Genomic DNA, 25,256 nt, shown 5'->3' with positions numbered 1-25,256 from the left:
TTTGGTTCACTTAACAGAGAATTGCAAACGAAAGAAAAGTCACCGCCGTTTCCACACCTTTCTTTGACACTTTGATACCTGGAACTTGGGGACCACCTAACTCTCACAGCCACTTGGCCACCTGCCACCCATGTGAGGACACACAGGTTGCTACCACTCTGTGATCTGCTGACCCCCCTGTGGCTTCTTGGGTCTGCCCCAGGCACCCCCCTGCCACCCTGGGCTCCTGTAGCTCGCCCTTCCACAGCCGGCCCCTGCCGGCCCCCAGGCCCTTGGGGGGAACTCCGGAAGGGGAAGCCGACACTTCCTTCCCCCTTTGCAACTTTTGCCACTGATATACCCCAAACCCAACCAACCCACACCCCAACGTCAAGGTCAGGATTTATCAGTCCTGCTTGGGATGGCCACAGGACACAGGAGGCCGAGCTTTGCTGTGAAGTCAGGCTGGGTTGAAACCCGATTTGCCACTTCCCAGCTGTGTGATTCTGAGCAAGTGGCTTTAGGTCTCTGTGCCCAAATATCCTGACCTGTAAGACGGGATGCTAAAGAAAAGTCCCAACAGACTCAGCATCTCCCTGGTGTCTGCAGACCCCGATTCCTTGATCCTCCTGAGAGCCCTTCAGGGGCTAAGGTGGGAACTAATCTTTCTGTCATTTTCCAGAGGAGGACACTGAGGCATAAGGAGGTGAAGGGCCAGGCTTTGTGACTCAGGGTTGTTAAAACAGGAATTTACCTTTACGTCACTGGAGGCCATCTTCTTGTGGTCTCTGGATCTGGAAAACAAGAACATATTTGTTTGGATCTGTCACTCTGTTGCTGTGGCCCCAGCATGCACCTGGCAATCTCTCCTTACAGATTAGGTCTACGTTAACTTAGTGTCAACAGAGTTTGAAAATAGCATAAAGCTCACAATGTATGTAGAAGGACATGTACCCTGGATACACACCCCAAAAGAACTGAAAACAAGTACTCCAACAAACACCTGTTGGAGTACTGGGTCCACATTTTGGAGATGGTGAACAATATGTAGTAGAAGTATTCACCATCTCTGAAAGGTGAAACAACCCATATGTCCATTGATGGGTATGGATAAACAGAATGTGGTATATCCATGCCATGGAATATTATGCAGCCACAAACAGAAATGAAGCACTGACCCCTACAAAGACACAGATGAACCTTGAAAACACTATGCTAAGAAAAGGTGGCTGGACACAATATGCACATACCATGTGATCCCCACTTGTACGAAACAGCCAGAATAAGCAGATCCATGGAGACAGGAAGGAGACTGGTGGATGCTGGGGACCAGGGGAAGGGAAGAGCAGGGAGTGACTGCTTAAAGGGTCTCCTCTTAGGGTAATGACTGATCTGGAATTAGATCCATGGGGTGGCTTGATGGCAACACGATATTGCAAATGCACTCAATGCTACTGAATTAGGAGCTTCAACCTGGTCCATTTAATGCTATGGAAATTTCATTCCAATTCCAAAAACAGGCATTGCCTTGCAGTGGAGGGCTCTGGAAAAGACTCACATGCCCACCGGGCGTCTGGGTGGTTGCCTGCTGTGCACCTGAGCAGTAGGAGGGTGCATAGTCTGCAAGTGTAGATGTAGAAAAGAGAAAGAAGATCCTGTCACAGCATGGCAGGGGCAGGATGACCCCATCTACGTAGAAAAAACACACACGTGCCTTAAAAGCTTTTTTTTTTTTTAAGTCTGTAAGGGAAGCAGTGAGAGTGTTCACAGTGGTCTTCTTTGGGAGCAGAGGGAGTAACCTGGACTTGGGCTTGAGTGACTGTCCTCCTCTTTGCTTCTGTAAAGTCTGAACTGTAAGAATTCTGAGATGGGGGATTATCCAGTGGACCCACTGAATTCGGGGGGGGGGGGGGGTCTTTGTAAGTGGAGGTGGATGTGAAGCAGAGGAGACAGAGATCGGGAGGTGCCTAAGCTGCTGGCTTTGAAGACGGAGGAAGGGCCCGCTGCAGGCACCTCTAGAAGTTGGTAGGATGGGCCACCAGAGTCCCCCGCCCCCAGTCTGAGGAAGCAGGGCAGCCCCGGCAGCGCCCCCTTCAGGTTCACTGAGACTGAACATAGACTCCTGACCCACAGAACTGTACAGGTACAAATGTGGGTTGTGTCGAGCCACCAAGTCTGTGGCATTTGATCAATGGCAAAAGGAGACTAGCACAGCACCTCGGGGCTGGTCCCACGCCAGCATGCTGAGGTTCAAGGGTACTCCTTGTAATGGCCACATAGGAGTCCCCTTCAGAGACGCGTGTGGGCCACTAGTGACGGACAGTTAGGTTGTTCCCCAGTCTTTTCTTGCCTCAATGTGCCAATGAGTAATTCTACACGCTTTGTGTTATTTTTATAATTAAAAGAGTAAAATATTAGCATTTGGGGAAAAATTCACATACAAAAAAAATAATAAAATAAAGCAAACCCCAGCTTTCTCTCCTCTCCCACAGTCTGGGTGCAACAGGACTCTGGAGAGCTTCTTTCTGGTTGGCTAACAGAGCAGCATCTGCAGGCGGCGAGTTTAGCTCAGTGCAGCCCTGGCCCAGCACCCTGGGGCCTCCCTCACCCCTTCTGCATGAGATGGGCTCCAGCAGCTCCTTTACACAGATGAAGGTGAAGGGAAGGACCAAGGTGCTCTGGAGGGTCCCTTCCTCACAAGACAGGAAGCAGAGCTGGCACCCACGAACACCCAGCTTCACCCATTCAAGCAGCAAAAAATGTAGAACTCCCAGGCTCTCCCCCATTAAACTAGTCAAGACAAATAAAAGTGATAAAGTATGATGCTCACAGGGCTGTGGGGAAACTTAGGCACACTTCTGGGGATCACTGCTCTAATGGGCATCTGGCAACAAGGGTCCGCTGCCTTCAAGATGATCAGACCCCTGACCTGAACACTTCACTTTGGAAATTATATGTCAAAGAAGTCATCTGACAGCAATGGCAATATTTACGCAAATGTACAACAATGTTTACAGCTAAACTGGATATTCTGGGCACAATCTAGAACAGCCCCCCCCCTCAGGGAAAAGCTGAGGAAGGCAGAGGGCTACTGGGAGGAGTGACAATATTGAGGTCTATGCAGAGAGGCAGAAAGAACTCTGGTGAGCAACAAGAAGGGAGAAATGGAGGCCTCTGGAGCTTTACATTCTGCTGGCGATTGTATAAAATTATCTGAACCTTTACCAGAGGCCAAGAACTGTGCTGGGTGAAGAGGCAAGAAAAAGAGGTCAGGTCAAGGGTAGGCTAATGTTTCAGCCCCAGGAGACAAAAAAAAAAAAAAAAACCCAAGGAAAGAAATACATAAGCGAGATCACACTCCCCGCCACCCTCGGCTGCGTGCTGGGAAGGAAAAAACCTGGTCACGCACTAGAAAGCAGCCAGCGTGTGAGAGAGGCTCCTGCAAGTGGAGTGGTCAGACTCCTGAGGAAGTGACATCTACAGTTTCCTGAATGTCAAGGGGACCAGTCATTTGAGATTTCAGGGAAAGGCGTTCCTGGGGAAAGAAGAGCCTGCGCTCTCACCCCTTGAGAGAGCAAGAAGCTTGGGAGAATGGGGAGACTCCTGATGGAGGACAGCGGCAGGAGATGAGTCAAGAGTGAAGCAGGAGGAATGCAAGCCTCAGCAACTCAGTGACACCCTGTCTCAAAGTTAATATAAAAAGGGCTGGGGATGTGGCTCAGTGGTTAAGCAGCCCTGGGTTCATCCCCAGTGCCTCCCCCCCCAAAAAAAAAAAAAAAAGAAAGAAAAAGAATAATCACTTGGGGCCCAAGTATGGAAGGTGGATGAGGATTTGGAGTCAAGAATGCTGCAGGGAGGCCAAGGGGAGGCCCTCAGTGACAGTGACATTGGCCTGAACTTGGGGATCAAAGTGAGAACACAGAGGCCAGACTTGGATATGCTTAGGGGGAGATGGTGTGGGGTGGGGAATGGAGAACCAAGGCACCAAGGGTGAGCCGGGCCAGCTAGGCTGTGGCAAGAGCTCTCTGGGCTTCCTCCTTGCTAGACAGCAATGTGGTGGGGGAGGGCTGGAGGCCACAGAGGAGTCGGGAATTATGCAAGTCTTAGCCCAAAGCTTGTCAAAACCCTGTCCTCATCAGCTTTCCCCCAGGGGACTCTCAGGGGAGAAGTTGCTGGCTCTGATCTTGGTTTTACTCAAGTTCCTGGTAGGGGACCTCCGGAAATACTGCAGATCTAGAGCCCCACCAGCCTGAGGTTTGAGGGGCCCAGGAGGAGGAGTGCTTCCAGAGGTGTGGGATGGGAGGGAGGGGACACAGCTTGGTAGGAAGCTGAGCTAAGTCTTTACACCAGGCACCTCACTTAATCTCCTCGGCATCCTGTGAGGTAGGTGCCAGGCTGAACCCCAGGGGGCAGATAAGGAAACTTGAGACACAAAGCGACAAAGTCACATGGCTAAGCCTGCAAGATCCCCTGCCCTGGCCTGGCAGAGGAACCTCCAGCATTCCTGGAGGGGGCTGGCTGAGAGGAAAGCCCCCCTCTCTCCTGGAGGTCACCCCAACCCTAGCCCACCATTATTGTTCCTTAGCTCCCCTGACCCAAGAGTGGGTGTTCCAAGGAATTTCCAGGTGAAGGACCTGCTGCCCTGGGCCTTCCTTCTGCAGGGACGGGTTGGGGGGCTCACTTTGGGCTCCTCCTGAGGCACCCCGCCTGCCTTCCCTGTCCCTGTTCCCCTGGGCAGCAGGGGCTGGGGCAGGACAGAGGGATGGAAGGACGGGGCTCCACACAGACCTGGCTGTGAGTTCAGGCTCTGTCTCCTTCTTCGGCTGCGCCCCAAGGTACCGCGCGGCCTCTCCAAGTCCCGGCGTCTCCACCTGTAAGCGGGAGGGAGACCACGATGGGCGCTGCGCCACCTGTTGCAGCCCTGAGTGATGAAGTGATGGCACCTGGCCGGGTCGCGTGCGGTGAGAAAGGACAGTTCTTGGCACTGGACCCCAGGGGGACAAGGCCGCGGCGGGAGGGCTGCCCTGCAGCCTGGCACCCGGCGACGCGGGGTCCCGGGGTCCCTCCGCCCGCGTGGGCAGCGAGCACGGGCGCGGCTGGGGGCGGGTCCGGGGGAGTTCCCTCGGCGAGGGCGCCCCGGGGTGCGAGGGTCCCCGCTGCTCTGAGGGGTCGGGATGGGGGAGGAGGGCGCGACCCCGGCCGGGAACTCACCGCGCGTCCGCGGCCACCGCAGCGACTGGCAGCCCCGCGTCGCCGCCGCCCCTTCCTCCAGGCCCGCCCCGCCCCGACGCCGGGCTCTGGCCGGGTCCCAGCGCGCGTCCCCGTGCCCGCCCCGCCCCCGTCCTGCGGACCGACTAAGTCCCGCCCGGCGGCCCGTCGCGAATCACGGGAATCCGCGGCCCGGGAAGGGGCGGGGGAGGGACGCACTTCCTTCCTCCGCGGAGGGTCGAGGCCGGGCCCCCCGCAGCCTCCCCGCCACCCCTGCCTCCCGACTCCCTAGGGTGGCCCCATCCGCCGTCCCCAGCAGTCTGTCAGGCAGAGGGTGGAGGGTGGCAGAGTGTCCTAAGGGGGTGGCCAACCTGGAAACCCTGGGGGCTCCCCTGATGGGACTGAGGCTGGAGGAGGGGAGGGGCGCCCTGCTCCAGGCCTGGGTGGTCAGAGGAGCCTGCCTGGCTCTTTGCGGCCCTCGCAGCGGCTGTGCCTCGGGTTTGTCCTGTTAGCGTGTCTTCAACAGGCCACTGGTCCCGGCTCGCAGGCGCAGAGGCCATCTGCTCACCTCTGACTGCTCTCGTTTACTTGTGGGGGTGCCGCGCAGCCCCTGGGACTGGTATGAGTTTCCTGTTGCTGCTGTAACATGTCGCCACAGATCCAGTGCCTAAAACACCAGAGTGTGTTCTCTTAGAGTCACGAGGCTGGAACTGTGAAGTGGCTCTTTACACGGCTAAAATCAACTTGCTGGCAGGCCATGTCCCCTCTGGAGGCTCTGGGGACAGCCGGCTCCTTGCCTTGGTCGGCTCAGAGGTGCCTGTGTTCCTTGTCTCCTGGCCACTCAGCCCCACCTCTGCTTCCACCTCAGAGTCCCTTCTCCCCCTCATAAGGACCCTGTGATTACTGTAGGGAGAGAGAGAACCACCACTTCCTCCTTGGTTCTTTGTGGGTTTTTAGGCTAGATCTGGGAACCCAATTAATACAAGAACTGGGTGACAAGAGAAAAACATGAGAGTCATGTTAGTTTTACACATTCGTGGTGATCTTCCCAAGAGGGTGAAGCGAGAAGAAATGACTGAAGTATGATGCTGTCACAATGAAGGAGTGACAGAGAGATCAGGTGAGTCTCTGTACTAGGTATGAAACTCTAGGGACGTCACTCAGGGATATGGGGAGGAGAGGAGATGTGGAAGCTTCTGGAAGATAGGGGTTACTTCAGAGAGCTTATTTATTCAGGTCAGTTGTAGCTCTAATGACCAGATTCTGGGGACCAAGTCTCTTTTCCTGCTTTGGCATGTGAAGGACATCCTTCCTAGAAGAATCTCATGATGTGCTGCTGCATGTAGGGAAATGTGGGCCAAATGGCCCTTTTTCAAATCACAGATTCTCAAGTGACTCGACTTTGAACTACCAACATTCCCTTTTCCGTATTTGAGATGGTACCTCTAGCACCTTCCTTTCACTGGCCCTACCGCCACAGTCCAGGATCTTCTCCTATCTCAAGATTCTCAGCTTATTCACAAGGGCAAGATCTCCTCAATCATGGAAGGCAACATGCTCACAGGTCCTGGGGAGTAGGACCTGGGTATTATGTGTGATGTTTCCAGGGGCTTTACTGCCTCTGCTCTCCCCAGTGCCGCTGGGCAGCAGGCTTTCCTAAAACCATTTTCCTGGTGACTTCTCATGCTTTGTTATTCTGACAGCCCCATTCCAGTCCCCATGCCATGGGTCTGGTCCATTTTTTTTTTTTTTTTTTTTTTAAAGAGAGAGTGAGAGAGGGGGACAGAGAGAGAGAGAGAGAATTTTAACATTTATTTATTTTTTTTCTTAGTTCTTGGCGGACACAACATCTTTGTTGGTATGTGGTGCTGCTGAGGATCGAACCCGGGCCGCACGCATGCTAGGCGAGCGCGCTACCGCTTGAGCCACATCCCCAGCCCCCGGGTCTGGTCCATTTTAAACTTCTTATATTTAATCAAAAACTCTGCCCTTCCCCCCAGGGCCCATGGACAGAGTGGACAGGATGTGGGGAATATTCTGCCCCAACTTCCCTGCAGTGGGGAAGGGAAGAGGGAGAGGGAGGAGCCATCCCTCCTCGAAGTGCAGGCCTCTTGGGTCCTGCTGGTACTTATAAGCTTAGCACAAGTAGGTGGTGGCCTCAACAGGCCAAGCTCTGGCCCTGGCCCCACCCTCTGGCCGACCCCCTGCCCATGGAAGCCTCATTTTTGTATCCTTCCCAGTGTCCACATCTGTACCACACTGTGGTGCTCCTGGTAAGGCCTTCAGCTCCCAAACTTAACTATGCCCTGGGGCCTCCAGTAGGCATCTATTTCCATATTTTTGGGGGAAATAGGGTCCCATGGAGTTGGTAGTTCAGTATTTCTGAAGAATTTAGTCCTTAACATTGCTATTATCACTAATATCTTCCTGTCTTCTCAGGAGATAGGAAAAGATCTCAACTGTGTTATATCTTTCTCAGCACAGAATCTGGCACTTATGAGTTGCTTTACATTCCCACTGCATAAATTAATGAGTATTAAGCATCATAAGATAGATGTACAATTATTGCTACAATTCAACACTGTACTGAAGATTCTAGCCAACACAAGAAGACAAGAAAGAAGTACAAAGATTGAAAAGAAACTCTCATTCACAATCACTAGACTTACCTCCAGAAAAATCTAAGAGACGTACATACTATTGTGCCTACTGTGCAGCAGGGCCTTTCTGGATACTTCATATCAGGTGAAGGAATGGCCTCCGTCCTCACAGAGCACCCATTTTGGCTGGAGAAGTGAGGCCAACCATCCTTAGGGCAGAGTAACCTGTGGTCCATAGAAAGAGTCCCAAAGCCCATGAACTTGGGTGGGAAAAAAATTACCTCTTTATTTTCATTAACCTCTGATTGAAATTTGACATTTTATTTAATTATGAATGTAGGCAACAAAACCTCTGTTGTGTTAGCAATATCAATACTTTGTATCAAACAGATGATTTTGAGATCATAATAGTTACTATAGGTATCTCAAAATATTACTTGATCTAAATAGTCTAATGCGTTAGCCAAGAACTTCATGTATTTATCCTAATTTTAAAATAAAATTGAAACTGCATTTCAAGGTCACTTTGCTTTGCTAACTACCCCACATTGGAAAATATTACTCGAGAAGAGGCTCAGAGGCTTCATTAGATGCCAAAGGCCCCAGGTTACAAAAAGATTAGGAACTGCTTTAGAGAAGGACCTATTCTGCTTTCGGCAACGCCATCCAGTCCCCCTGCACAAGGGAGTCCCTGTCCCACCCCTAGAAGTGAGCCCAGTTCGCTTGTCAGTCATCAGCTCAGGGTTCTCTGGGTGTCCCACCGTTTGATGTTCATGGAGCATTTCAGGGAAGATCTGAGTCCACTCCTGGGGGGTCTGTAACGCTTGTGTTCCCAGAACAGCTGGGGCTGGGCCAGGCAGTGTCTGCTTCCGACATTATGCAGGGGGAAGAGAGAGGGCTGCCTCTGCTGGTTCTGGTTACTCCAGGGCAGAGTTTTCAGCCTCCACAGTTGACCACTTCCCTTCCTAGGGCATAAGCCAGGTCCTGGCTCTGGGAGAATATGAGAAAACGGAAAGGAAGAGAGAGAAGTAGAAGAGATTTCAGCCAGGGGTGGGCAGGGGCTCTGTTTGGGTTTCCCAGAGTTACGTCTGTGGTCTGGGTCCAGAAGCTCCTCTCCCAGCAGATATGATTCATCTGCAGCAGTGACAGCCACATGATGACATCCATGTGAGGCTTGGGGACTTATTTCAACAATGTTGCTTTATTAAAAGTGTAGGTTGCTAGGGCTGGGGGTGTAGCTCAGTGGTAGAGCACTTACCTAGCATGCATGAAGCCCGGGTTTGATCCCCAGAACTGGAAAAAAGAAAGAAAAGGGGAACTTGGTTCCAATGGCTTCACTGTTCAGAAAGAGCATAGCAACTGGCATCAGAGAGGCCCACATCTCAGTCCTGCCTCCCTCTGTCTCTTCCTTTGCTGGTGAGTGATTTCTCACTAATGTAGCAAATCGGTTCTGAGCGTCAGCTAGGAGTTAGGTTCAGAGAACACTGAGGTGAACCAGGCAGGTAGGTCCCCTCTGCCTCACCCCACCCCTCTCCACAGGGAGGCGTACCAAGACCCAGTGACAAAGTGAACAGTATAAAGGAATGACCAGGGGATGCTGGCAGAGAAGTGGGGATAGAGATGCAGACCCATTGAGCCATGGAGGCCAGGGGAGGCAAGTGACATTTAAGCTGATATTGAAAGATGAAGTAGAGCTGGCCATGAAGAGGGACAAGCTTCTAAGCAGAGGGAACAGCACATGCAAAGGGCCTGAGGTGGGACAGAGACCCAATAGGAGACCAAAGCAGGCCAGAACCTCAGGAACATCCTGCACTAAGGGAGAGAGGAGAGAAGTGAGGCCTGGAGGAGGGCAGAGGCCACGGGGTTGGAGCCCATTGGGGGTACAAGAAGCCAGGTGGGGAGAGTTAAGCAGCAGAGGAACAGATTTGATTTTTGTGGGGAGAGGGATAGGGTACTGGGGGTTGAATTCAGGGGCACTCAACCACTGAGCCCTATTTTGTATTTTTTAAATTTAGAAACAGGGTCTCACTGAGTTGCTTAGTGCCTCACTTCTGCTGAGGTTGGCTTTGGACTCACAACCCTGTAGTCTCAGCCTCCTGAGCTGCTGAGATTACAGATGTGCGCCATTGTGCCTGCTTTTTTTTAAAGTGTAGTAAAATACACATAACATGAACATTTTAACCATAATGAAGTGTGGACAATGCGTGGCATTTAGTACATTCACAACATTAGGTAGTCTTCACTGCTACCTAGGTCTAAACTTTCTCATCTTAAAATGAAACCCTGGGCCCATTAGTCAGCTACTTTTCCTTCCTGCCTCTCTCCAGCCGGGAGCACCCACAAGTCTTCTCTCTATCTCTGTGGATTTGCCTCTTCTGGACATGGCATTGCCCAACACGGGGTCTTGGCATCTGGCTTCTTTTGTGAAGAAGCTCAGCTCTGAGCCCTGAGCCCTGAGGTCCGTCCATGTCGCCCCGTGGTTGTGCTTCTTTCCCTTTGAGGCTGAATGGAATCCCTTTGCCCAGGTAACCATCTTCTTACTCCTTCACCCACGGGTACAGTCTGACTTAAAAAGATACCTCTGGTGGCCAGGTGGGACTTGGATGGCCAGGATGGGAGGGCGGTGACTGACGCTGATGACTGGCCCTTGTCTTGGGACTAGGGAAGGAAGAGGGGCATGGACATCGATGGCTTTGGGAGGCAGAGCAGATGGGTGGGGGGTGCACTGGCTGGTGAGAGGCCTGGGAGAGGCAGGGCATAGGTTGCATAGAGGTGTCACCCATGGCAACGGAGGGGCCTGGCAGGCCGGCTGGGGACTGTCCTAACTGTTTGATCCCATGTGCATCCTCAGGGCACAGCCGCTCTTGAAAACCCAAGCTGGGCTGAGGTCCGCTCTGGAGCACAGATAGGGGCCCAGGACTGAGCCATAGGCGAAGAAGAGGCTGTGAAGGAGTCAGAGTAAACCAGGAGGCGGGAGGGAGACCCCAGGCACGTGGGGACCTGGAAGCCAAGAGAAGAGGGTTTGGGGCTAGAGGGGAGCCATCCTGCAGGTACAGGGCAGCTCTGGTAACACCTTGGGGCAAGTTCTCTGCTTCCCTGGGCTCCTCCTGCCTCTGAGGGCCTGGCGGTGGGCAGGGGCTCTGGACGTGTTCTCTGGCGTGGTTTAGGGATGGACCTGCCACCAGGGGCATCAGTAGCAGTGCCTTGTTCCACCTGCTGGTCGTCGGTGGAAACTGCTCTCTATGGGTGTGGCTTGGCCTCCTGGGGGCTGCCCACCTTCTCTCCACCCAAGGAGTGAGGCCTACACCCAACTGGGACACCCCTGCCCCCTGGCCACCATCTGTCTCAGGAGAGGACTGATGACCCTCTGCTTTGGCCAGTGAGCCCTGAGGGCAGGTGCTGGGCTTCTGGAAAGTGTCCTCCTGCCAAGGAGAGCAGGGCTGAGGTGGAGGCTCCTGGGTGCTGGGAGCTGCTCACAGTGTCTGGTGGCCACTTCCTGGCTTCAGGTTTTGAATGCGGCTCCTCCTCCCTGGGGTCAGGGGTGGGCCCCAGCCAAACGGGCACGCTGTTGGAGTTGGCTCTGATCAGGGCCCAGTTCACTCTGCATGGAGACCAGCTCACCTCCTCCAGGTCCATCTCCTGGAACTGCTCCTCAATGTGTCACCTCTTCCGCTCAAGCAGGACTGGACTCCAGCAGGGTCAAAGGATGACATTCCCAGTCAGGGTTTGGAGCGGGACTTCTCACTTCCTTCGGGGAGCAGTCTTGGGCTGGTGGGGCATCTGGGTCCCCGCCTTCCCTCCTGCTGTGGCCTTTACTCCCTTCCCACTGCCCCCAATCCTGCAGCCAGCCTGAGCTGGTCTCTGCTGTCTGCACCAAGGTGCCCAAGCCAGGGGAGGGAGGGAGCAGAGGGGACCAGGTCCCTGCGTTAGCGAGCACACGGCAGTTCAGAGGCCCAGCTGGGCACAACAGCCCTGAATGGGAGGTGGCAGGAGGAAGGGACCAGCCACTCCTCTCATGGGAAGCAGAATTTACAAAACATCGGTGGCTTCATCAGTTATTTCTCCTGTCACAGGTTGGAGGCATGAAGTCCAGGACATGCTGGGGACCCTCATACCCTCCAGCTCCCTGCTTGGCCATTCCCAGGGGCCTTCCTCCTCCTGGAGGCAGCACCTGTGTTTCAGGAACAGTCCCAGGAAGAGAGACAAAGGACAGCAGATGCATGTCAGCGTCTCTGCCAGGGGGTTTCCAGAATGGCCTCCAGACAGGTGGAGCAGCCTGGCCCTGGAGCACCGTGGGCAAAGGCCTGGGAGTCAGGCCACACAGAGGGGCAGAGCTGGAGACCGGAGGCCACACCCTAAAGAGCTCCCCAGGCCCCACATCCCACTGCACCCAGACTAGCCTGGCTGTGGCTGATTGACTGGTGTTTCTGTCAACTGTACAGATGTCAGGCTGTTTGCGAGGCTGTTTGTGTCACCACCTAGGCCAGCCAGGGAGTACCCTGTTTTATAACAGCTGCCCGGCCGGGAGTGGTGTTCCCCATGTGTGAGCAACAATACCTGCAACCACCCACAGCTGCAGCACTCTGATGGCGAACTTGAGGAAAACCCACACCTCTGGGCCCCGAAGGCCAAGTCAGAACTTCTGGTGGCCAGGACCAGGACTCTGCATTTTGATGCAGGGGATCCTCATGGCACCCGCTTTGAGAATCAAAGTGGAACTATGTGCCCTGGGATCCAACCCAGAGCCTGCTACCAACTTGGTCTTTTCAGTGACAGTCACGCAGAGCTCTTCCTTGTGTGTGTTTGTGGTGGGGGTGCCTGGGTCTATGCTGAGGAGACGCCCTTCATTTCCTCTCCACCAGTGTCTTCCCTTTCTAGAAAGCACGAGGCTAGGCAGCCATTGCCTTAGCTGAGGCCACACTGATGGTGAGTTGGAATCCAGTTCTGTCGATGCCTCGGTTCCTGCTCGGACACCCCGTGTCATACCTTGCTGGCATGTGGACTGTCACTCACACTAGACAAAGGGTCTCTAGCCTTCCTCAGGCTCCCCAGCGCCCCATGCTGGAGTCTGTCCTTGTCACTGCACCGTGACACAGGGACCACGTCGTTCCATCCCTGCTTCCTCTGTCTGCCTTGCAAGGTCTCCTTGCTCCCACTCCCTCCTTCCTCAGGCCTCTCCCCCTCACAGTGCTCAGGGTGTTTTTCATAAATCTCATCTCTTTATTGAGACGCTTCTCAGACTTCAAAAAGTTACGCGTTATAACGACCTTTCTGTCCTCCCCACCAGGGTAGGAATAAAACAATTTCACCTTCCTTCTGTGGCTTCCCCTTGCTCCTGGGATGGAATTCCCACAGCAGCGTGGAGGCCTGTCCTTGCCGCCCCTCAGGCCCGCTGGGCTCCTCACTAGACTGCTCAGTCCCTTGCCTTGCCTTCCAAGGCCTGTGCAGAGTGGCTCCTACAGAAAGAGTCCCTGGGGGGCTGGGGCTCAGCGGTAGAGCGCTCACCTAGCACGTTCAAGGCCCTGGGTTCGATCCTCAGCACCACCATATAAATGAATTAATTAAATAAAGATATTGTGTCCAACTACAACTACAAAATAAATATTAAAAAAAAAATAGTCCCTGAATCAAGAAAGGCGCTGACCAGGTGTCTGCTTTTTGTAACCCCCAGTAAAATATTCATTCACTTGAAAAACACTTAGTGTGTACTATGTGCCAAGCGAACATGCTTATTTTTGTTTTAAAAATGCACAACTTGGCTTGAGAAATCACAATCTGTGCCTGTTTCCTCATTCACCAGTAAAATGGGGATGAAAGTACCCCGCGGGCCTGGAGCCTGGAGGATCTAATGCTGGGACAGGGCTCAGCACGTGCCTGGCACATATGTAAGTGGGGCTGGAGGCGGGTCAGGAGGGCCAGCATCAGGGAAGGAATAGGGTTTGCACCAATAGGACGTGGGCCTGGTCAGCACTTGCTGGGTTTTCCTTGGGCCCTGGTCAGTGGCATCTGGGTTCTTGAGTGGGCACTGGCCACACTGCAGGCTATCATCGATGGTGCTCAGGAGGATTATCAGAGCCAGTGTCCTGGAAGGTGCCGAGCTCCTTTCCATCCTTGTGTGGAGGGTGCAGAGGAGTCTCTCCTCTGCGGTTTAATTCTGGCTGCTGGAAAAGGTGGTGGGTGAGGACTATGCACATTAGAACGATCCTCTCATACGTAGGCACTGTCTGCTGCCAACTGTGGGCTGGGTTGGAGCACACAGGTGACTTTCGAAAGCTTTTCTGGAGGAACACCAAGATGCGGTACTTGGATGACACAGGTGTTGATATTTGGAAGCAGTTTTAAGACATTCTGTTGAGAAGCTGCATTGTTTCCTTTTGCTGAACTAAGATGATAGAAAATCCAGCATCCCATTTCAGCTGCAAACTCAAGAATCAATAAACCCAACTTAAACTGACCTGGGTAATGAAGGAATTTTGTTACTTAACTAGGTTAGTGGCAAGTAAGCTACAGGTATGGTCTGATCAGGACTCTGTTTCTCTGTTCTATTGGTCCTGCTATTTTCCTTGGGTTGATTTTGTTTCCCTCCTTTTTGATCAGACCTAGAGATTTAACTGCTGATTTAGAGAAAATAAAGCATTTAGAGGGGACTGCAACATCTATAATGTGTCAAATGCTAGAACCAGGTTTCCTCAAAAAGGAAGAAGAATCTGCAGAGTGCAGACACAGGCAGTGCATGGATTTTATTTGGATCCTTTTGGATCAACTTTTTTTTTTTTTTTTAAGCACTTAAATAAAACCACCTAGGAAATTTGAACACTGGGTGGATATTATGTGAGAGTATTAGTTTTTTAAATTATTTGTTCTTTTTAGTTATACATGACAGTAGAATGTATTTCTTTTTCCTGGTGAATTAACCATGAATTTTGATTCTAAATAATTGAAAATTCTGGGGCTGGGTATGTGGCTCAAGTGGTAGCGCGCTCGTCTGGCATGCGTGAGGCACTGGGTTCCATCCTCAGCACCACATAAAAATAAATAAGTGAAATAAAGTTATTGTGTTCAACTACAACTAAAAATATATATTAAAAATAATTGAAAATTCTAAAACAATTAAATTAAATGTGTGATCTTGCACCCAGGTATTTATAGTACATCAAATGTAAGCATTAGGGGCTGGGGATGTGGCTCAAGCGGTGGCGCGCTCGCCTGGCGTCCATGCGGTCTGGGTTCGATCCTTAGCACCACATACAACTGGACATGTTGTGTCTGCCGAAAAATAAAAAATAAAATCCTCTCTCTTAAAAAAAAATGTAAGCATTAAGTGTCTATAAACTGCCAATGATAACTTTAAATGGTGTTTTATGATATAATCCAGCTGAGGTTTTTAAAAAAATTTTAATTAATTTTTTAGTTGTAGCTGGACACAATCCTTTTTATTTATTTTTATGTGGTGCTGAGGATCGAACCCAGGGCCCCCGCATGTGCTTGGCGAGTGCTCTACCGCTGAGCCACAACCCCAGCCCCTGAGGTTTTTTCTTTAACATGTAACATGACATTGCTATTAAATGTAGTTACTTTATATCAACAGAATCAATATCACTGCTTCCTAATTAATCTTATGCTTTTATATTTTCTTATTTTAAATTGAATTATAGGAATAAACAAAACAATCATATATATTACATGAAAAACAATAATTATCCTGCATGCAAATATTTTTTAAGATGTTTGATTTAAGCTTTTATTTTATTTTTTAATTTATTCTAATTTGTTATACATGATGGCAGAATGCAATTCATTTCATATTATATATATAGAGCATAATTTTTCAGGACACTGATTGTACACAAAGTATTTTCACACCATTCATGTCTTATACATGTACTTAGGGTAATGATGTCTATCTCATTCCACCATCATTCCTACCCCCTTGTCCACTCCTTTCCCCTCTGTCCTCTAGTAGAATGTATTTTGACATATTATGCATACACGGAGTACAACTTCCCCTTCTTGTGGTTGTGCATGATGTGGAGTTACACTGGTCATGTAGTCATATATGAACATAGGAAAGTTCTATCCGATTCATTCTACTGTCTTTCCTTCCTTTTCCCATCCCCCTTCGCTTCCCTTTATTCCCCTTTATGGTTTTTAAATAAACCATCTTGAAGAGATGTAAACTGAAGGTTTATAGGGCTTCAGGACTCTTCTGTCTTCTTGTCTCCCCCCCCCTCCCCAGAATGAAAAGTTTTAAAAAGTGGACTTTCCACTGTGATCAGCAATTTAATTTCATGGAATATATCCAGGAAGTAGCACTTGAACTGAACACACATTCACCAAGTGTGAGTGAGGAGGTTTATTCTGGCATATTTATAGTAGCAAAGGCAAACAACCCAAGTCCATCCACGGAAGGCTGGTTAAACCAACTACAGCATTTTAAAACTAAAACTGACCACGGACCAGATCCCATGCCTGACTCCCATTTACCCTCACCTGACCCTTGTCTTCCACCATAATCAGGTGAAATGTTTTCTTTCATGACTCTGAGTTTGGCCATCAGCATGAGTGCCTGGGCAGCTCCTCCACTAGCCTGTCCAGCTCCTCCACTAGCAATGTCAAGATCTGCACAGGTGCAGGCTCCTTGGTGACGAGGAGAGCTGTGGAACAATTATCTTTGTTCTTGAGACTTGCAAACTGAAAAGTATCTCACAACTAGGTGGTTAGGCCCAGATATGCATCCTCAGGCACAATGGCTGTGAGAGGGTGCCCACAAACTTCTGGTCACGGTCACCAGCTGTGAGAGGGTGCTCAGTCTGTGATCACCTTCACCACCTGTGAGAAGGTGCCCAGTGTGTGGTCACCATCGCCAGCTGTGAGAGGGCACCCAGTCTGGGAACACGCCCTCACCCAACTCTATAAGCCGTTTAGTTTCTGACAGAGAGACTCTGGCCAGGAGTCCTGCATTTCCTCTTCAGCTGGCTTTATGCACCTTCCTGGCCTTAACAACTGTCTGTTGCTTAATTGGCCTGTCGTGTGGTGAGCAGCAAGACTGGGGTCTGGTAACAAAATCATACAGTCAGGCATACTGGTGCAACCTGGAATTCCAGGGGATCGGGAGTCTGAGGCAGGAGGGTCGCAAGTTCCAGCCCAGCCTCAGCAACTTAGTGAGGCCCTATCTTAAAATAAAAAATAAAAAGGGCTGGGGATGTAGCTCAGTTTAAGTACCTCATGGCTCATCCCCAGCACCAGCCCCCTGCCAAAAAAAAAGCCAAAGGCGGGCTGGGGTTGTGGCTCATCGGTGGAGTGCTCGCCTAGCATGTGCAAGGCCCTGGGTTCGATCCTCAGCACCACATATAAATAAGTAAATTTAAAAAAATAAACATATTGTGTCAACTACAACTAAAAAATATTAAAAAAAAAAAGCCAAAGGAATGCTGTGCTGGCTTTAAAAAAATACAGCAGCGGTATGAACCTGTAATACAGAATGATCTTCAAGATTTATTATTCAATACAAGTTAATATACTTAACTAAATCAAATATAGAAATTATAAAAAATTCATGTGTAAGGAAAAAAGGATCAACATTTATCCTTATAAATACACAGAACCCGCAAGTTGCCATCTCTGGGGAGGAAAATGGGCTTATGGGGTCTTTCACTGCATGTCCTCTTAAATCTTCAGGTGAAAAATATGTAACCACATGTGTGAACATTATCTACTGTAGAAAAACAATTAAAAAGCCAGAACAAGCTTCTTGGGTTCCTGGACACAGGGTTAGTAGCCAATAATGGTCACTGTGGGTGAACAGCAGCACCTGCAGGCCCAGGCCTGTGCTGTACATTCTGGTGGCTGCACCTTCTTGTGGCTGGGGGCTGTGGGGCTCCTTCTTGGCCCCAGGCAGCGTCTCCACCTGTGAGCCTTGAGGCAGGAGGCTGGGCCGGCTGGGATCCGCCCATTTAAGGCAGTAAACACTGTCAGCCACAGGGCTTTCCCATCTGCTATTTTTCTATTGTGCTCCTAGTCTCACACTTCTCTTTTCCAACAAAGGAGGGTAGAATGTTCTTTAAACAAGGTTTATGGAATACTAGATTCCTGGCTGAGTTTTAGGCAGTCTACAGTGTGTTGATATGGGATGTCTACAAGATAACAGCAAACAGTGAAATTGTTAATGCTTCCTTAACGCCAGCTTAAAAAAAAAAAAAAAGGAAGATGGAGGAAGATACATGTTGGCCCCGCAACACAGAAAACCTGGGCCAGCCTCACCTGGGGAGAGTGGCTGGGAGGTCAGGGGTGAAGGGAGATTTACTTTCACATTTTTGAGTGTTTTGATTGTTTTGAAAAGACTTTTTTTCAAGAGTAGTTTTGGGTTACAGCAAAACTGAGCAGGAGAGATTTCCCACACACCCTCTGCTTCACAAGCATGATGTTCACATGAACTGCACTATTCAAAAAATTGATTGAAACGATAAAAAAAATATTGAAAAAAGAATCAATTGCTTTGTAACTGATTTGTTGAAACTTCTGTGTGAAATTACTTTTCCTTTGGTTTCCTGGTTGACACTTCTGGAAGTTTGTGCATCTTTGTAGAATAAAATTTCTCAACAGTGCTTCTTCAAACTAATTCTCTAACTCCATGAAGACAGGGGGATAGATTTTTGTTTTTGTTTTGTTTCTCTTGGGGTTTGAGATCACACACAGTCTTGCACCTGCTAGGCAAGTGCTCTAGAGTGAGATACATCTCCAGTCCTTTACTTCAACTCTTATCAATGCTGCTTGGACTAAGTGATAAAAAATATACTTAACAGTAAAGCTTAGAATTTCCTGCACAGCTATCTGGGATCTGGGTCTCAGTTCTTTCCGCTAACTTGTTTCATCTAAGAGCAACCAGTGATACAGTGGTACCCACCTTGTTCTAACCAACAGCAACTCTGAGCACAGGGAAGTTTTATCACTTGTCTCCAGCCACACAACCAGAAGGGGCATCTAGGCAGTGGGTTACAAAGCCTAGGCCTTGGCCACTGCCCTGAATAGCCTCTTGGGAGATCAGCTTCAAGATGCTGCCCATGGGGACTTCTGCAGACTTGGGAGCTGGTGTAGCTCAAGGCCACCGGTATCCACGAACTCCTTACAGAAATGGGCACTCTGCTTACTTCTGTTAGAGCTATCCTGAGCAGAGTAGTATGCAGAAAACCTTGTAATTTGAAAGTAGTTTTCCTACTTCTTTACAACAAATGGCTCCTAAAGGAACAGAAAGCTTAAATGGACTCTCACTCATTTATACTGTTTAGAAACTGTTAACAACTCAAAGTCTCTTATGGCTGAAGATACATGCTTCCACTGTTCCTTTATTCATCCAAGTGAACAAATGTGTACAGTATAAACACTACCATTATTACGAATGGGATCTTCCTTTCTCTAGGCAAAGAAACCATGAGATAATTACTACAAGCATGCATAAATACCATTTAAAACACTAAACTAGGGCTGGGGTTGTGGCTCAGTAGTTGGGTTCGATGCTCAGCACCATGTAAAAATAAATAAATAAAATATTGTGTCCATCTACAACTAAAAAAAATTTTTTTAAAACCCACTAAACTAAAAAATAATTAAATTCTAGGTCTGAGAATTTATCTATTTGAGAAACCTTCTCTAGAATTAAAGTAGTAATGACAAGAATGGCCATGAAATTTGAGATAGGATCCAGTCTCACTCATCTGAACCACTATTTACCTCCTCTAATTATGCAATTACCTCCTCGAATTATGATGAAGTTATGAATCTTCTTCTAAGAGAGAGTCACCATGTCCTCACAGGCAATAGACTACTAGAATTTCAGCGAGCTCACAGACCCCAGTCAACAAGCCTAGGGGCTGGGCTGTGAAATCAGGAGCCTCTACTGCTGGGTTCTGCAGCTCAGTTTCCTTGGCCTCAAGCAGTCCTACTACAGAAGCTCTGCCTTTCCTGTGTGGAATCAAGTGGCATAAGGAACTTCTGGAGGAGAAAACAGCACAGCTAATCAACAGGGGTCTTTAAAGTGATAGTTGTAATATTCCTACCCAGAAAACTATTTTCTACATCAAACTTGGACTTTAAAAGAATTTGCAGGTGGCAACTTCAAACAATTTAAACATAAAGTAAAAGATAATTCCCATTTGAAGTGGGATTTTGAATCAAAGGATGGAACTATCAAAGAGACATCTGACTAACACCTGAAGTCTCTGGGCTTAAGTGGAAGTCTATTTGAATTCATAAAACAACAATTACAATGCCAAGGACTTAATTAGATAAATGACAGAAACAGAAATGAGTTCAGAGACCTGGAACAACAAAGTAAGGAGAAAGACCCTGAGGAGACCCTCCTGGTTTAAACAACTAAAATGCTGAGTGAAATAAAAAAACATGTTCTAAAAAAATAAGCCACAGGCTGCCCAAGAGGTTAGCAGACTGATTCCCCATGTGGAAACAGGACTTGGGCCTTGGGAGGTGGGTGAGCACAGCCTTCCCGAGCTTCCACAGAACCCTGGAGAGCTCTCCATTGGATTTCACCACAGTCTAAGGTGAAAGATCAGCTTCAGCTTCAATCCAGTGACAAGAGACTCTCCATAGATGAGAAGAAAATGTCTACCCTGTCAAAAATCAACACACAGGCTGGGTGTGGTGGAAAACACCTGTAATCCCAGTGGCTTGGAAGGCTGAGGCAGGATCACAAATTCAAGGCCAGCCTCAACAATTTAGTGAGGCCCTAAGCAATCAAGAACCTGTCTCAAATAAAACATAAAAAGGGCTGGGGATATGGCAATCCCTGGTTCGGGTGGGGGTGGGGAGGGGCGGAGAGACACAGAAACTGATAATTATTAGTAACAAACGATAAAAATGACAAAGACTTTATATACTGGAATAATCAAAATATAACATAACCATGATTATATTTACAGAAATAAGATGTAAGTTTTGGAAAAACCAACAGGGAAAAACAGACAATAAAAAAATGGCCAAGGAGATTCTACAAAAGAAAAAAAGAGAGAACTTGAAATAAAAATTCAGTAGATGGATTAGATAGATTAAGCAGAGCTGAAGAGAAAAAATTCAGCAGAAGACAGAGTGGTAGAGATTATCAAGATCTACAGACAGAAGACAATGAGCGGTTAAAGCAAAATGGAAGACAGAACGAGGTCTAATGTACCTCTGTTAAGAACAAGGACAGCAAATGGGAAGAGCCAAGGTGACTTCTAAAATGGCTGGGTGACCACAGAAAAGAAAATGGTAAAGAATGTAACTTCAAACTAGAGAGAAGTGGAGGGGGAAAGAAAAGCAAGAAAGGAGGACTTCTCCCCACTCCTCAAAACCATGGCATGGAGAGCCTGGGCCAGCAGGGAGAGGAGGGCCGGGTCCCGCTGCCTCCCAGAGGGCAAACTGCCCACGAGGATGAGTCGTGAGTGTGTCCTGGGCACATCTGCCAGGAGGGCCGGAGGCACCCCAGGCTTCTATCAAACCCTCAAGAGTTTCTTCTAGGAAGTGCTTGGTGAGGAGGAAGACCATGTCTGCTAAAGAGAAAGGAAAATGAGAAGTCACGAAAGGCGGGCAGGCCTGTGGCAGAGAATGAAAACCTAGATCCTTCTGCAGGGAAAACAAAAAAGAGGAGGACCCAGTGCACCCAGAGACCTCCTATGGCCTTTTCCACATTTTGTTCTGAGTTTCGCCCTAAAACTAACGGAGATATCTCAGCTTTCTCGCTGGGACTGGAGCTGCAGAGAAACCAGGAAAGGTGTGGATGATGCTGCTGCCCAGGGCAAGGCTGCTGAATGGAGGGGCCACCCCGACACTTGGGCTGCAGTGAACCAGATGCTGGAAGAAGAGGAGAGGAAGACCACCACAGAAGGCGGCCAAGAGGTTCAGTTTGCTTCCAGAGCAGTCCCCCCTCATCTATGAAGCTCCTGTACACTATTCACTCCTTTTCAACAAAAATATTGCAATGCAAGGATGTGTAAGGTTGGTCTTGAAAAGTGTCTTTCTTGTATAGTTTGCACATGTTAAGACATGAGTCTTTTGATTACCTTGTTCTGGTGATAACTTCAATAGCCATTTAAACTTGCCCAGCTCAGTGTGGGGTATAAACGGCCTGAGAATTTAAACTTATCTCTGATGCAGCTTCTATATAATAATCTTTGTTAAAACTGTGACTCAACTGAAAAAAATAAAAAGAAAAAGACCTTGCAGCTGTTTTGTTGACATTCTAAATGCTTCTTAAAAAAAAAAAAAAAAAAAACAAAAAAAAACTTCTTTTTGTACTGGGAATTGAACCAAGGGGTATTTTAACACAGAGCTACATCTCCAACACCCCTTTTTATTTTGGGACAGAATCTTCGCAAGTTGCTGAGGCTGGACTTTCCAATCCTCCTGCCTCAACCTCCCAAGTCACTGGGATTACAGGGATGTGCCACCATGCCTAGAAATCAACAAAATTAAAAAAAAAACAACATAAAATGGGAATTGAGCAAGACAACATGGGTCTCTAAAAGATAAATGTTGAAGGAAAGCATTCACAGAATAATACAGTGTAGTTCTCCTCCTATAAGGCCAAAAACCTGACAATATTTAACAATATACTGTTTGGGGATAAACACACAAAATAAAGAAAATAACATAAAATTCAAGGCAGTGGTGAGCTTGAAATAGAGAAGGTAAGAATGTAATTTGGGAGGTATAAAGAGGGCGTCCTGAGATACCAGTAATATTCCATTTCATAACCCAGGTAGTGGGTATGTGGGTGTTTTATTCTTTTGCATAAAGTATTTTTTAAAAGACACAAAAAATACAGTACATAAAATATATAGCACATAAAATATCATATATATACACACATATTAAAATATAATTAATTTACACACAGCCAAAAGGTAGGGCACACTGGAAGCCCCTTCATGAAAAGCCCTGGCCTCCTGAAGGGTGCCTTGTCAAATTTGCAGAAGGTTTTCCTAAGCTGAGTCACCTAATATGATGCCAAGAAACGAACAGCAGCTCAGCAGCTCTGAAGGTGACTGAGTTCTTGAGCTCCTTCAGTCTTGGGCAATGCATCCCCGAAGTGGGAGGGCTCAGTGAGAAAGCCAAACTGACATCTGACCAGCTCTGGTACAAACACAGGCAAATGAGTGGCAGCCCCATCCCTCTTGGAGTAATAGAAGTTTCAGCTGGTGGGGTGGAAGCTGTTGGGGGATGAGCCCCCGGCCCCTGCTTCTAAACAGAGCTGCCTTATCTTTATTCATTGTATACACAGGGCCTCTGAATACAGGTCTGTTTGAAGGACTCCACCTGGAAAAAAGTGTGAACAGAATTTAGAGCAATCTCATCTTTGTGGAGTTGGGAAGAGAAGGCAGATAACTGTTCTCAATGCTTTCACTTTATAAATGCAAAAACAGACGTGATGGTTATAAATTAAGTAATACTAATTTGAGGGAGATTATGGACTTTAAAATGTACCACTCACGGTGACCCAAATGTGCACCCAACAAGCTATTTGCACTGCAGCAATTTTTAGGATTGAGAAGAGATACCTCAAGGCCATATGACAAACAGCGAGAGATGGCCTGAAGCCCACATACGCTGAGCTGAGCTGAAGCCAGCCTCCTGCTCAGCGCTCTGTCTGGGCTTCTTCCCACTTACACAGCAGTGATCCCTCCTGGCTGGGGGAGTTTCCCATCTCCATCAACTCATTAACCTGAAGGCTCAGAGACAGTGGAGGAGCTAATGATAAGTGGTCTGAGCTCATCTGAGGCAAATTAACTTAGGCCAACCTCAGCAAGAACTCTGGTCCCTGGTCTCTGGTCCCCCTGGAGCTCTCTGCTACACCCACCTAACTTGCCAGTGTTGCTGGAAAGGTCGAGCAGCCAGTCTGTCCAAGAACATAATGACTGGTTCACTGTTCTCTTGTTCGCCAGCCCTGAACAACTGGCACGTGGGTGGGTCCTTGCTGGGAGACACCGTACTTGCAACTGTGCTAATTAGGCAGCTAAAAGACAAAGGAATGTTTTTTGAAATGGCACACCATACACATCTTGATTAAATGAGGACTGAAATTAGTATCTGGACACAGCTGAATTTCACTGACAACTGGTTGGTTGGAATATAAGAACGAATTTGAAAATTCTAGCCCCCAAATTTGGGTTACAACTTAACTATTAGAATGGTTAGAATTTTCCAAAGGAAAATGATAACTTCCTGATCCTCATCAGAGGCTTCATTCACTAACTCTTGTGGTATCTGCACATTGAATCTACATAGATGTTTTTACCTGAAGGTGACAGAAGAACATGTTTTTTTTGACTGGTGCTACCAAATTGAATGTTCTATCAACAAAGATAAATGACTTGTTTTCAAGCCCTAGACTTGAAAGTTTTGTGCAGTGCCTCAAGAAGCTGTTTCCAGAAGCACTTAAAAATTGTTGCCACATGGGCTGCAGTTGTGGCTCAGTGGCAGAGCACTTGCCTAGCATGTGTGAGGCCAAGTTTGATTCTCAGCACCACATATAAATAAATAAAATAAAAAAGCCCACTGAGAACTAAAAAATATTTTAAAAAAATTGTTGCCAGATTCATTTCCAGTATTTTGTATTCCTTGCATCCTTAAATTCTTAGTCATTTTTCTTAGCTCTAAAGTTTTTCCTGAGTTTAGCTAATATTCTATTTCCCAATTTTATTATAAAAACTTTTAGATTCAGCTTTTTGATTACAAAATTAACTAATGCTTTATTGGACTGCAACATACTTACAGTTCATTTAACTGACAAAACACCTAAAATGCTCACCTGTACTTGAAATTATTATCTGTAATAAATCCAAATGCCACACTTGAGCTACCAAAGCTGTCTTACTGATCAGGTGGATCTCAGTAGCCTCTGTGATCAGTCACTAATCAAACACTAAATCAAGGAGGCTGGGACTTTTCAGTTGCTTTCATTTCCGTACTGGGCTGAGGTTGAAGGCCTTCACAGTCTGTCTTCCTTTTTACTCCCCTGAAGCTCACATGTCAGCAAGGATGTTTTCCTAATGTAACTTCCAGTTCCTTTGGGTTGCCATTGGTTCTCATCTTCTGGAGTCTCATACTTGCTGAGGTTCACTGAATGCTTAGAAGGTGTAACAGGCCAGGCTGTATGTAGTTTCTGTGAGCTAATCCTCACAGCCCTATCAGGTAAGTGTTCTAGTTGTCTCTATTTTATAGGTGAGGAGACCAAAGCTTGGGGCATTGTCTAGGCTGATGTGTACTTAACACTTGCGTCTGATTTTTAGAAATGATATTTTTCTTCAAAACCATCCCTGGAGATTCAAGTTAGCCAGTTTTAAAGATTGAATAAGCTGCTACTTGAGACAAGAAAATGTCTTGAACACCCCAAACACAAGTGAGACATTTCTCCTCGGTCCTCCTGTGGATCTCCAGCTTTGCCTTTCTACTACTAAATCCATATACCTGGAATGACAC

General features: G+C 48.1%; 1 protein-coding gene across 1 annotated transcript in view; it reads right to left on the bottom strand.

Annotated features, from left to right (window-relative positions):
- Window positions 1-5,313, bottom strand: part of Hvcn1 (hydrogen voltage gated channel 1) — a 30,129-nt gene extending 24,816 nt beyond the window's left edge. Inside the window, exons 1-3 of the mRNA XM_005329618.5 lie at window positions 5,191-5,313; window positions 4,768-4,850; window positions 734-773 (exon numbers count right to left, since the gene is read on the bottom strand). Coding sequence (XP_005329675.1) covers window positions 734-754 — 21 coding nt within the window. The 5' untranslated portion in view covers window positions 755-773; window positions 4,768-4,850; window positions 5,191-5,313. The remainder of the gene's footprint in view (window positions 1-733; window positions 774-4,767; window positions 4,851-5,190) is intronic.
- Window positions 5,314-25,256: the final 19,943 nt, after the last annotated feature.

Source organism: Ictidomys tridecemlineatus, chromosome 2 (assembly GCF_052094955.1).
Source record: "Ictidomys tridecemlineatus isolate mIctTri1 chromosome 2, mIctTri1.hap1, whole genome shotgun sequence".
Classification (NCBI taxonomy): Eukaryota; Metazoa; Chordata; class Mammalia; order Rodentia; family Sciuridae; genus Ictidomys; species Ictidomys tridecemlineatus.
The sequence above is the reverse complement of the archived record's forward strand: the minus strand, read 5'-3'. Positions and strand labels throughout refer to the sequence as shown.